The 12,838-nt window shown below is 30.4% G+C and overlaps 1 protein-coding gene across 1 annotated transcript; it reads left to right on the plus strand.

Moving 5' to 3' along the window:
• The first annotated feature begins 441 nt into the window (after positions 1 to 441).
• LOC137826481 (CASP-like protein 2D1) lies at positions 442 to 2,093 on the plus strand. The gene is made up of 3 exons (XM_068632456.1): positions 442 to 716; positions 815 to 926; positions 1,724 to 2,093. The coding sequence occupies exons 1-3, from the start codon at positions 580 to 582 to the stop codon at positions 1,979 to 1,981; spliced, it is 507 nt and encodes a 168-aa protein (XP_068488557.1). The 5' UTR covers positions 442 to 579; the 3' UTR covers positions 1,982 to 2,093.
• The last annotated feature ends 10,745 nt before the right edge of the window (positions 2,094 to 12,838 follow it).

The following is a 12,838-nucleotide window of genomic DNA, read 5'->3' on the forward strand; positions in this document are numbered from 1 at the left end:
TTAGGTTTAATTATGTTTTAATATATGATATTTAGGACATTTTAGTTTCGGTCCTTCAAATATAATTTTTTTAATTTTAGTATCCAAATAATATGGTATTAGTTTCTAAACAGAAAATTTAAGTGACTAAAAGATATTCAAATTTTAAATAATAGACCATAAATTTTCAACTTAAAATCTAATTCCTAAATTTAATAAAATTATTTTATTTTTTAAAAGTTAATATTTATTTATTTACTAATATCGTATTTTTAAATTTTGAAAAAAAATATATTTTTAGGAGATAAAAACTAAAATTATTCCAAATTTCTTTGACTAAAAATATTATTAAATCATTGTATAATTTCTATAAAGAAAAAGGAGAGAAAAGGCAGTGAGAAGTGGAAACAATCATGGTATTTGTGGGACATGATAAAAGCAACGACAAAGTACTCTGAAAAAGCGTTTCCCACTATTCTCACCAACCCCATTAAGATGACTCCGTGTGTGAATGTTGTACAATCTCTCAAACAGCTTCGTTGCATATAAAATAGAAAACGCATTGAAGATAGTGCATCTGGGAAGAAACATCACCTTCCAATGCTTAAGCTCTTTGATTCGTCTCTAAGGCTCTGTGCGGTTCCTTTATCTGTGGCAACCATATGGGTTACTGTCACTAACCAGCAGGACAACAGCAGCTATGGAATGCTGAAATATTACAAATTCTCTGCTCTCAAGTAAGAACCACATTCACTCTCCACTTTCAAGCCACTGATTCTCATGAGTTCTTCCATTTGCAGATGAAAGCACTTAATTTTACAATTTTTTTTGACAGGTATATGGTTTTAGTCAGTGCCCTCTGTGCATGTTATGCTCTTGTTGCTGCTGCTTGCTCATGGTTCAGATACTACGCATCCAAAGCATGGATTTTCTTTCTCTCTGATCAGGTTTCATACTTTTGTTTTATACTCTTATAATTCCATTCATAAGTGAATTAAGGAAACAAGGGACCCCTCCTCAGAGCCTACTTCTCAGTTTCAGTTTGATTCTTAATTTAATCTCTCGACCTCATAATTCTTATGTAATTATACTTAAAAGTCATTTATTTTAGCTTTTATCAATACAATTTTTAACTCATTCAGCTTTAGACATCAATTTTTTAATCTATTATTTTTCCTACGATTTAGATAATGATAACAAAACCACTTTTTAGGAAAACCTAAAATTCTATTAGAAAAAGTAATACTGATTAAACTAGATCAAAATTCAGTTAAGAAGACTTTTAAAAAAAAGTAATTTTTTCTCACAAAATTCACTCTTATACAAATAATCAAGGAAAAAGTATTTTTTATTATCCAACATTTAATAATTAAATGAAATAAATAATTAAATTATTATTTATATGAACTAAAATACAAATCATTTTATAAACTAAAAAGCTATTAATATCTAAAATAATTTCTATTAATAATAAAAATTTACAAATTAGTAATTAATTCCCTTTTTCTTAAATATTGACACTTTTTTTTATGATGGTTAAAATTGATAGTATTCAAGCATTTCACCTTAAGGATATTAAGGTGAAAAAATATGATCATGAAATGGCTTGTGACTTCTTTCATTGTATTTCAGAAAGAAGCATGTGGTTCTTTAGGATTTCTATAATTTGTTTTTCTAAATTCTTATAGCTTTTAGGATATTTCGGCTTATCTATTAAGGTATCTACAATTGATCCTTCTCACAGATTGTGGCATATCTAACGATGACATCAGTTGGTGCAATAAGTGAGATCTATTACCTTGCTTACAATGGTGCAAAGGAAGATTCTTGGAGCGAAGCCTGCAGTTCCTATGGCAGGTTTTGCAGCAAAGTTAAGTTGGCTTTGATACTGCATGCCATCACATTTTGCTGCTTCTTTCTTTTAGCCGTCATTTCAGCTTTCAGAGCGTTTAGTGTCTTTGATCCTCCTTATGTTAATTCTCAAGAGGTGCAGGGAGATTAAATCATTAATTAGGATCATACTAAGATAGCAAATATTACAATGCATGCAAAAAAAAATGTGTACCACTATTTGCTTCTTTAACCTAAATATGAACACCATATTATATTTTGTATCCGTTTTGTTTGAAGTATTACTTACTGCGTTTATTCTAACCCAGAAAAGTTTTGGGGTTAAGAAAAAAAAATAACAGAGGATAGGCCTTACACATACGTACGTCGGTTTCACATACGCAAGTCTCTAAACCATTTTAATTTTCATTAAAAAAAATGTACGTATGATTAACTGTCATACATTTGTGTTGGTGTAATGTAGCGTCGTTTTCATCAACCAAACCCAACAAAAATTCAAATAAAATTGATTTTTATGGATAGATCACTACATGTGAAACACGTAAAAAAGAAATATTAAAATTAATTTGTGTGTCAATTAGGATTGGAGCTTAATTTTTGTGTGTCATCTAAGATTGGAGCTTAAGCTGTGCGTCGGTCTAGACGACAATAAATTTAAAAAGTCACTAGTCATGCATTTGTATATTAAAATATTTTATTTTTTAAAATTTAAAATTTATTTAATTTATAATAGTTTAATAAACATTTTAATTTTAAATTATTTATTGTATGTTTAATTTTATTGTATAGATTGATTTATTTTAAATTTAATTTTTTTTAAAATTGTAGTAAATATTTTAATTTTGAATATTTTGATATAAGTTAGTTAAATTAAATTTATTTAATTGATTAAGTGTTTGATTTTAAAATTATTTAAAGAAATTATCATAAAAAGTTTAGAAAGAATTGAAAAATGTAGAAAAACAATAATTAACTAAAAAAATACGTATTTAAATTTTGTAAATGTTATATAAAATATATATAAATTTAGGAATATAAATTTAACATGAAGTAATTAATTAATGTAAAATTTAATGGATATATTTAAAAATAAAGAGTCAATTTTATCATAAAATCTGAAAGTAAACTTAAGAAAAGAAAAAGTGAGATAAAACTCTTGACTGATAACTTAAATAAATTTGAAGCTCATATCTCTGTAATGGATGAAAGAATTCGTAATTTTCCTTTAATATCCATTGTGATCTAAAATATGTTACTTCTCATAAATGAAGCATAAAATCATCTTAAAGATTTATCGACAACATATAATACAAACATTAAGATTAGTGAGTGAGTAACTTATTCTTAATAGTTAGAACTACAATACCTAAAGTATCCCAAACTTAACCACATGTTCTATAAATACAAATTGAATATATAACAAAATTATTCTTTAATTATTGGACCTCTTTTCCATTTTCTTATGGAGGAAGATGTGACTAATCTAGAATATGAGTGTGTTTTTACAAGTCACCTCATACCATGCAATAATGAAATTTTTTGATTTAAATATAGTAATAGTAATAAAAGAAATAAACAAAAAGAAAACATGAATTCTTATACTTACTGAATATGATCTCCAAAAGAAATTGATGTTTTCCAACTTAAGCACATAATAATGTAGTAAGTTTTGAGTAACGAGATGGTACATTTGCAATATTCCATATAAGTGCATTAATACAGTTTCCCAATGCACTGAAGATCAGATTCCTATATATTTAACTTCTTATACTGTATGTCATTGACCTCATATTAAGCAACGTAAATATTATACCATGTAAAACGATCCTCATTGCATGAATAATAGGTCTTTGACATAGTAATTTTATTAGACTTAATTCTTAATAAATGTAACATATATAACTCCATTTCGATTGGGTCCAATATAGAATGAACATAGAATCATGGAATGGACTTGATCATCAGATTTTGGATTATAATTTTATAACCCTAGCCCATTACCATTTTTGGTGGAGCATATGTACTTGTTTTTATTGCAGTTAGTAAGGTAAGAGTTGAACTAAAAACTAGATTGTAAAGGCTAAAACAGGATATCCCGAGCAATTCAATAATAGGGTTCATTAATATTATTGGTAGTAGATGTTATCACACATACAATTATACTTAATTTGATGGAATTGTTTGATCTGAAAGGGAACCTTTTTTTTTCAATATCGCACCTTAAGAGTTATTTTTTGGTTTCATCAAGACATTAATAAACTGATTATTTTTAGATAATAGTATATAGAAGCAACACTTGTAAGGATAAATGATTTTCCAAACCAGAATTTAATTGAATTATGTATTTATTTTTGTTGTATAAATTAAATTAATTCCTTTTTTATAAATTAAATTAATTTTTTGTTGTATAAATTAAATTAATTTTTTTTTGTATAAATTAAATTAATTTTTTGTTGTATAAATTAAATTAATTTTTTAAATTTGTATTTCATTTTATTAAGAATTAATTAAAATGTTTAAAATATTACAAAAATGGTGAATTAAATATGTATTAAATTAAATTTTTTTATATAAGTACGGGTTGACGTCGGCCATCCAACACATAATGTGCTTCCATCTATGTGTTGAACGTGACCGACATATACAACATGCTATTTAAATAGAAATTTCCTGCTCTGCCCTCAGTTTCCCTCTTTCCCCAAATTAAAAAACTTAATTTTTCCTCAGTCTTCGCATTTTGCTGCCCCCACCCTATGCCTCCGTCTCTCGCCGTCACTGCTCCATCATTCTTCACCGCTGGTGTGTTCTTTCTCCGATTGTCTTCTATTCTCTTCTCTTATTTTGTTTTTCATTTTGTTCTTCTTCTCCATTTCAGATGTAAGTTTTTTTGGTGTTCTTCATTTCAGCTCCAACCTTCACTGTCGCTATTCCATGAAGTCCAGCTCCACCTCTTGCTCCACCACGTTCAGCTCCAAGTGCCTTCACCGTTGCTGCTCCAACGTCATTCATCTGAGGTAAACTTTTAAAATTTCAGAGTTTTTGATTAATTGTTTTTGTGATTATTATTGTTTATGTGAATGTATGTGATTGTGCTTGAGTTTATCATAATGATTTTATTGTAAACTTAATTCTCTTTTGAAGTTAAAAAAATAAAAATAAAAACTATAATAGAACACTTTGAAAGCTTATGTGCGTGAAAGTAAGGAAGAAGAAAATTATTGTGTGTACAAAATTGATCTACAAACGTTCATTTTAATTTTACTAAAATTGATTTAATAGGATTTAGGGTTTCACTTTGATTAAAACTATTTTGATAGGATTTGAAGGTTAAAGTTTTCTTATAAAATAGAAATGAAGAGGAGATAAAAGGAAAGGTAATTAATAAAAGAAGGAAAGGTAATTAATAAAAGAAGTGATAATTTTGTTTGGAAAGAAACTTATTACTGTTTAAAAATGATTTGCGAAATTGCATTTTTAATTTTTTCATTGAGTATCTTGTAATAATTAACTACATTGTAGATTTAGAAGTTTTTTTATTTATTTTTCCTACAACTCCATACCTTCTTCTCTCACCTCCATAAATTTTTAAATTTCTAAAAATGCTCCTCTATAATATTCCGGATTATGTAATCCGGAAGTCATTTTTCAAATTTATAATTAGCTTCCAGATTCTGTAATCTGTAAGCCTTTTTTCATATGCATGATTACTTTCCGGATTACATAATCTGGAAGTCTTATTTAGCTTCCGGATTATGTAATCCGGAAGTCTTTTTTCAAATGTATTTCGGATTACATAATCCAGAAATTAGTTTATGGGAGTGACACAAAAAGGATAAAAATGTATTTTCATGTTGTGTATGGAGGTGGGAGAAGAAGATATGGAGATGCAGGAAGAAACAGTCATAAACTAGAGGTTAGAGTAAAAGTGATTGGCAGCAGAATGGGCTCATGTTTTTCATTAATATGTTGCAAATAGTGAACTGGTGGGTGTAAATAGGGGCTGCATAGAGTAATAATAGTTTTGGGCAGCAGAATGGGCCCATGTTTTTCAAGAAAATGTTACAAATGAATAGGGACCGTGTTTTTCATAGCATAAAAGTAATGGAAGCATAGACTAAAAGTCATGGCCAGCATAATGGGCCCGTGTTTTTCATATTAATATGTTGGAAAATAAATAGGGGCTGCATAGAGTAAAAGTGAAGGGCAACAGAATGGGCCCATGGTTTTCATTATTATGTTGCAAGTAGTGAACTAGTGGGTGTAGAAAACAAATTGCCCAAGTTTCGAATAACTAAAATATTTTAAAAATTATGATAGATAAAAAATGAATTAAGGTACGTGTTAAATGAAATTACGATTTATGAATTACGATGTATAAATTAAGGTGTTTCTATGTCCACGTTAAATGAAATCACGATATATGCATTATGATGTATGAGTTACGATGTTTATACATATGCGTTAAATGAAATTACGATGTATGAATTATAATATTTATATGTGCGCGTTAACTAAAATTTAGATGTATGAATTATTGTATTATATTTAGCTCGAACATTATTGTATCATATTCGTCTAGGAATTACAAATACAAAATTCTTACCCTACCACGATTAATTAATTTTGATGTATGAATTATTGTATTATATTTATCTCGAACATTATTGTATCTTATTCGTCTAGGATTGACAAACACAAAATTCTTACACTAACACGATAATTAATTACATGAATTAATATGTTTTAATTATTTACATACTAAGTTTAAACAATAAAGTTCACATGTGACATATGCAGTGCATTGGACATTGATATCCACTTGATTCATGTATTAGATCATTTGTAAGGTTTAAGTATACCATTAAGTGTGGATCATTTCATCATCAACATGCATAACAATGGATCGAGATTGGATGTATAAAATGCTTGATTATTCAAGAAGATTAAGACAACCCTTCATAGATGGCGTTCATGATTTTGTTTCCAAGGCAATAAATCCAGTTTCATCCATACCAGATGGAAGGGTAAGGTGTTCGTGTGTGAAATGTTGTTGTGAGAAAATTATGAAACCTTCTCATGTCAGGAGTCGTCTGCTTCAACATGGATTTCAACCCAACTACAGGGTATGAGTTTATCATGGAGAAGCAAGGACAAATGAGGTTAACTTAAACATTGCATCCACTAGTTATGATAACATCAGGTGTTATGATGACTTTGGGTCATTAGCCGAAATGGTGAACAATGCATACATGAAAGAAAGTGATATAAGAACTCGTTATGTCAATGCTATCGAGGATGTAGAAGTTAAAAGGGACTAATTGAACTTAAAAACTCTCCACTCATGGAGTGACATGTGGCATCTAAAATACTCTCCATTCATGAGTTGCCATGTGGTAGTCTTTGCACCTTAAAGCTCTCCATTCAAGATGTGACAAGTGGCATCAAAAAGAGGAGAAGGCAAGTAGGAGGCACCTCTTTGCTCCATGTGGTAGAAGACTAGTCACTTTAGGAAAAGGAAGGAAAAGGCTCCATATGAGTGTCCATGTGGCGCATATGTGGATGCCATTTAGACTTCCCTTAAAGCTCTTCTATTCTAATCTAAAAATTGGCTCAAATATAAGGCCCAAAAAGTCTAATACAGAATTTTAAAGATTGAATGAGAAGTTCCTAATTGTTTTATAAAAACTTACAAGGCTTCAGAAAGAGAATCTTCTATTTAACACTTATTTTCTTCCAAGCCTAACGATTTAGGTGGTTGGGATGGTCCTCCATCAGTCCCTCCATCTTCGAAAAGGATTTGTTCTCAGATCCTTATCTTTCAATACAGGGAAGCCACATAATTTAGGTGGTTGGGATGGTCCTCCATCATCTAGGGTCTTCCTTTATACCAACACTTAACATTAATAATTCTATTTTCTGCCTTTACTCCTATACAATTTTATCCTTCTATTGAAGTCTTTGGAGTTGATACATCAACTCCCTTTCATAATAAGAGGGTATATGAAGTCTCTTAAGGGCTTTTATAATTTCATTTTAATATTTAACTTCAACTAGAGGATCTCTCACTGAAGAAATCCACCAACACATTATTGATCCTTGAAAGTTAAGTGTAGCTAGGGACACTTTCCTTTCTTCATCAATATGGTGACTCTTAAAGATTTACTCTAGCTTCATCTCCCAATCTAAAAGTTCTTCTACATTATCTCTAATGTAAAAGGGAGGAAGGTATACCCTTGGTTCTCAAAGGAAAGGTTCATATCTAGGCCTATAATGATCTCTTGGGTGTGGTGCATGATAGTCTTCATTATTATAAGGATTATACCACCCTTAATGTTGAGCTCAGGATTCATTACTTTTGTTACTAGACTTCTCTTCCTATGGTCCTGACCTATATTTTGATTTAAGGCCATTTGTGCAAACATATCCCTTAGATTATACCTTAGATCATTCCTCAAATCTTTCCTCAGATCTTCAATTTTTTTATTCATATTTTCCATCTTTTCTTATTTTTTTTCTACATTTTATTTTATACATCTCACCTCGTCTCTCCACCCAAACTCTTTCTCTAAATCCTTATTGCTACTTTGTACACTTGATGCATGCATATGATCATTGATAAGTGTCATAATTCAGTAATATTTCATACAAAAAGATAGACCCTTATGGATTTTAATTGATAAAATAGTTATAGTTCAATCCCTAATTTAGAAATTGGAACCTTTTTACATATTTTTGGATTATAAGATGAATCTGAATGATTTATTCCCAAATTTGTGTTAATTTCATGATTCTAGTGGAAAATAGAGATAAAAGGGATAAAGAGGACAAGTTAAAGACAAGATATAAAGAAAAGGTTGAAACATTGAAAACTCGCCCAAGCATGATCACCCCATAGGAACTCGCCCAAGACTCGTCCAAGGCTCGCTTAAGCGAGTTCACTCCAGTGAAGTTGGATTTTTTCTCGTAAAACTCGCTTAAGAAAGTAATGTCTAGCTTAAGCGAGATGTCACTTAGTCCAAGCCTAATTAGGTTAAATAAAAGGCATGAAAGTAACCTAGACACCATTGGGAGAATAGAAAAAAGATAAAAAAAAACCCTAGAGGAAGCAACCGTGAAGGAGAAACATCCTGAATCTTCCTTTCTTGCTTTCCATGTTTGTAATGGACAACATGAGTGGCTAATTCTTTCCTTTGGGATTGAGAGTAATTTGTTCAAACTCTTATGTGTTGAGGTGATATTTACTTATAATATTATGTTCTTGATTGATGATTGGTATTATCATTTTATTATTAAAGTTTGAATCTTTATTCATGATTTTGATCCTTAGATTTGAACGTACTTCTAAGCATCTTACCTAAATGATAATGCTTAACATATTTGAATGTTAGGAATAAATTTGAAATGTTAATTTCTTTATAACATTTGTTCGTAATGATAAGAGATTTTATAAATATGCGAGGAATCGATATTTAGGAAACATTCTTAATAAATTTGTATGAGAGGAATCTATATGAATTATTTTTATATCTGTATCAATGTTAATCAAGATTTATTCATTGAAAATACAAACAAGTGAGAAAGATGAACCCCCATCCCAATTTTCCCAATTGACTCATCCAAATCATTTAATTTACTTTTATTTAATTCATTAAAAATTCATGATACAAACAATCTCTCAAACAGATTTTGACACATATTTTCATATTTAGTGAATATTATACTCAAGATTTTAGAATTGTTCCTTGTGGGTTTGATATTCGTCCTTATGGACAATTTATTACTTATGACTCGGTACAATTGCCATAAAATAGTCATCAATCACTCATTTTGAATTAAAAATAATGGTTTTCACAAAAAATTGCATTCAACAATGACTGATAAAATTTTCACAAATAGGTTTTTAAAGTTGGAAGTTTTTATCAAGGTCAAATAGTCATGGTTTCTTTGAGTTCACTCCCAAAAAAGAGTGGCAAGTCAATTGGACCGCTTAAGTACCAATTTCTTTGTCAACCAAGGATTCCTCAAATACCTATTTTCCTCAAAAGAAACTTCAAAACAATTTTCCCTAAATGTGTGTTTGTCAGGTTTTCTAGAGACCAAAGAAAAGTCAACTACAAAGTTGAGAGAACAAGTTAAGTATCATGGAGACATATAAAATAAAAGAAAACAAGAAATTAAACAAATAGTATTGACATAAATTTCTTACTCAATTCAAGTTGTATTTAGAAAAGGCCTAACACACTTATTTATAGTGTTAAAGGCAACCAAAGTGCAATTTTTAACCCTAAAAACTCCTCACTCCCATGGTGACAAATATATTCCTTTCATTGGAGGAAATCCTATCAAATTAGAGGTTGACAAGTGGCTCTCCTTCACTGGTGGGAATCCTTTCCATTTGAGGGAATGACATGTGGACCTTCGTGCCTTCCTTGCCATTCCATGCTTTCTATTTGCACTCTAGACATTTATTTGTGAACCTTAGAGTTGCATTGGGTCCAAGGAGGCCTAATTGTAATTATAGCTAGAGTCTCTTTTCCTATTTACACCATACTCTAATTGGCCCAATCAACTAAAACCTACAATACTCTACACAAATTTTTGATGCTAGAGAAATTTATGGTGGCTAGATGGTCCTTTGTCTAATAAGAAGTAAAGAAAAGCAAGAAACTATAAAGAAAGTAAACTAGACGTGTCCTATGTCAATACAAGAAAAAATGGTTTTAACGGAGTTTATTTTTACATTACCAAGGGTTAAAATCTCCATTAAGTCAATTACCCAGAGTTGTTGTTTCCCCCGCTAAACCATCCATGGGGAATGTGTTCCCCATTTTTTTAAACCCCAGGAAAAGTCTTTAAAAACCCTTGTTAAATACCATGGGTTTAAGAACCTCTGTAAAAGGCCATGGATTTCAAAATCTACGTAAAATACCTTGGATTCTAAGACCTCCGTAAAGTACCATGGGTTTCAAAACCTTTGTAAAATACCATAGGTTTCAAAACCTTCGTAAAATATCATGGGTTTTAAAAACTCCGTAAATACAATGGGTTTTAGGACATCCATAAAATACCATGGGTTTCAAAACCTCTGTAAAATATCATAGGTTTCAAAACCTCTGAAAAATATCATAGGTTTCAAAATCTCCATAAAATATCATAGGTTTCAAAACCTGCATAAAGTACCATAATTTCAAAATAAACATTTTTTACTTATTTATCATTTAAGCATTCATGTGTTTTTCCAACCACAACTGTTTACATCCATTTTGGAAGATTGAACTCTGAATTCTCCTACCACTTTATTTTCTATTTGTATTTTACAAAAATATCTTTTTTTCTAAATAATTAACATACCATTTTCAAGTAAAACTTTTATTACGGACAACTAACTATTGGGCGATTAGTGATTTCACTTAGCACGAGATGACACTTCCCCTATATCTATTTTTTTTATCAAATAACACACAAAGTATTAGCCACACAAAGTGAATCTTACCAACAATCAGAAGTAGAAAACAAATTAAAAATTGAGTGATTTAGATCATGTAAAGAAGTCTAAGGATAAAAAGAAGCTATATTTGGAAGTATTAGAAATCATTTTGTCGTTATTCACCTTGCATCACCTGCACATGTGTGGCACAATAAATGAGTTTGACTAAGAGATTACATTAAAATCACTAACATTTGTTCACAAATTTAATAAGACAAATCATTTTCACATTTGAAATTATCACATATTCTCCTCTTGATGTCCAAAAATTGTTCTGTTAGTTGGGATACTTTCTTTATCAGAAACCTACAATATAAAATCAGATAATCAATGTTACATACCAGATAATCAATGTTGAATATAATATGATATCAACAAAACTAATGGACACAAGATTGTGGAACAAAAAGTTAAATCATGATAATGAATCTAAAATCAAAATAACTAACTTTGTATCATGTTAATGCAGTTTGCATAGTTTTTTGTTTTTTTTTAATTTGTCTAGTAAGCAAAGGTGATGGCAGAGGCCACAGCTCAGGACCAACCACTAGAGCTATGGAAAGGAGGATACAAAAAGATTGGGAATCTGCTACTGATGGCAGAGACACTCTTTTATACATGTTCAAAAATGCCATAACCTAGTGTATTTTCTAGAGTAGGATTTTAGTTTGCTTGCTTAAAAAGTAGAGTTGGAAATTTGCTTGTAGTTTTTTCTTTAAGTAAATTAGGGTTAGGGTTAGGCTTCTAAAACCTACCTAGAGTATAATTGGACTTACTTACAGCCCACATTAAACCCTAGACTGGTCATTAGACCTAATTAGGTCACATGGTGCATGCTTGATCATGTTGGCCTTGTGACTTCCTTTAGGTGCCTATTTTCAAACCAATTTGCATTGGAATTTCCCACCCTTTTTCCCTGTAAATGGCCGACCCTTAAACCTATAAATTGGAATGCTTGGCTCATTTATTAGTAGATCAAATATATGAGTGTTATCCTGCCAATTTGCAAGCATAAGAACTCCGTTGTCTAAACCTCTCTAGGATAGAAATCTTTGGTTTCCTCCTTCACCTCTCCAAGTGATATCTCCGAACACATCACTCTCCCTACTCTTCATGTAACTCCAAGGAATCCATAGCTCCAAAGGAGCCATCCTTGAAACTCTCCTTCCATTCAACTTCTGCCACGATCCTTCAAATTTCAAGAAAAACACAATTCGGATGACATGATGCTATTAGAAGGTTATAATTTGCACTTAACGAAGGTTAAAAAAATCTCTGTTATTTTGCTGAGGTTTTAGAATAAACCTTTGAAACTTAACAAAGGTTAAAAAAACTCCATTATTTTTCTAGGGTTTTAGAGTAAACCTTTACAACTTAACGAAGGTTAAAAAAACCTCCGTTATTTTGCTGAGATTTTAAATTAAACATTTGGAACTTAACGAATGTTAAAAAAGCCTTCATTCTTTTGTTGAGGTTTTAGAATAAACCTTTGAAACTTAATGAAGGATAAAAAACCCTCCG

Source organism: Phaseolus vulgaris, chromosome 8 (assembly GCF_051622355.1).
Source record: "Phaseolus vulgaris cultivar YP4 chromosome 8, ASM5162235v1, whole genome shotgun sequence".
NCBI classification, from domain to species: Eukaryota; Viridiplantae; Streptophyta; class Magnoliopsida; order Fabales; family Fabaceae; genus Phaseolus; species Phaseolus vulgaris.

Coding starts and splice junctions, on each gene's coding strand:
- LOC137826481 (XM_068632456.1), top strand. CDS start 580: ATGCTTAAGCTCTTTGATTCGTCTCTAAGGCTCTGTGCGGTTCCTTTA. Junction 717..814: donor TACAAATTCTCTGCTCTCAA/GTAAGAACCACA, acceptor TTTTTTTGACAG/GTATATGGTTTTAGTCAGTG. Junction 927..1,723: donor TTTTCTTTCTCTCTGATCAG/GTTTCATACTTT, acceptor TCCTTCTCACAG/ATTGTGGCATATCTAACGAT.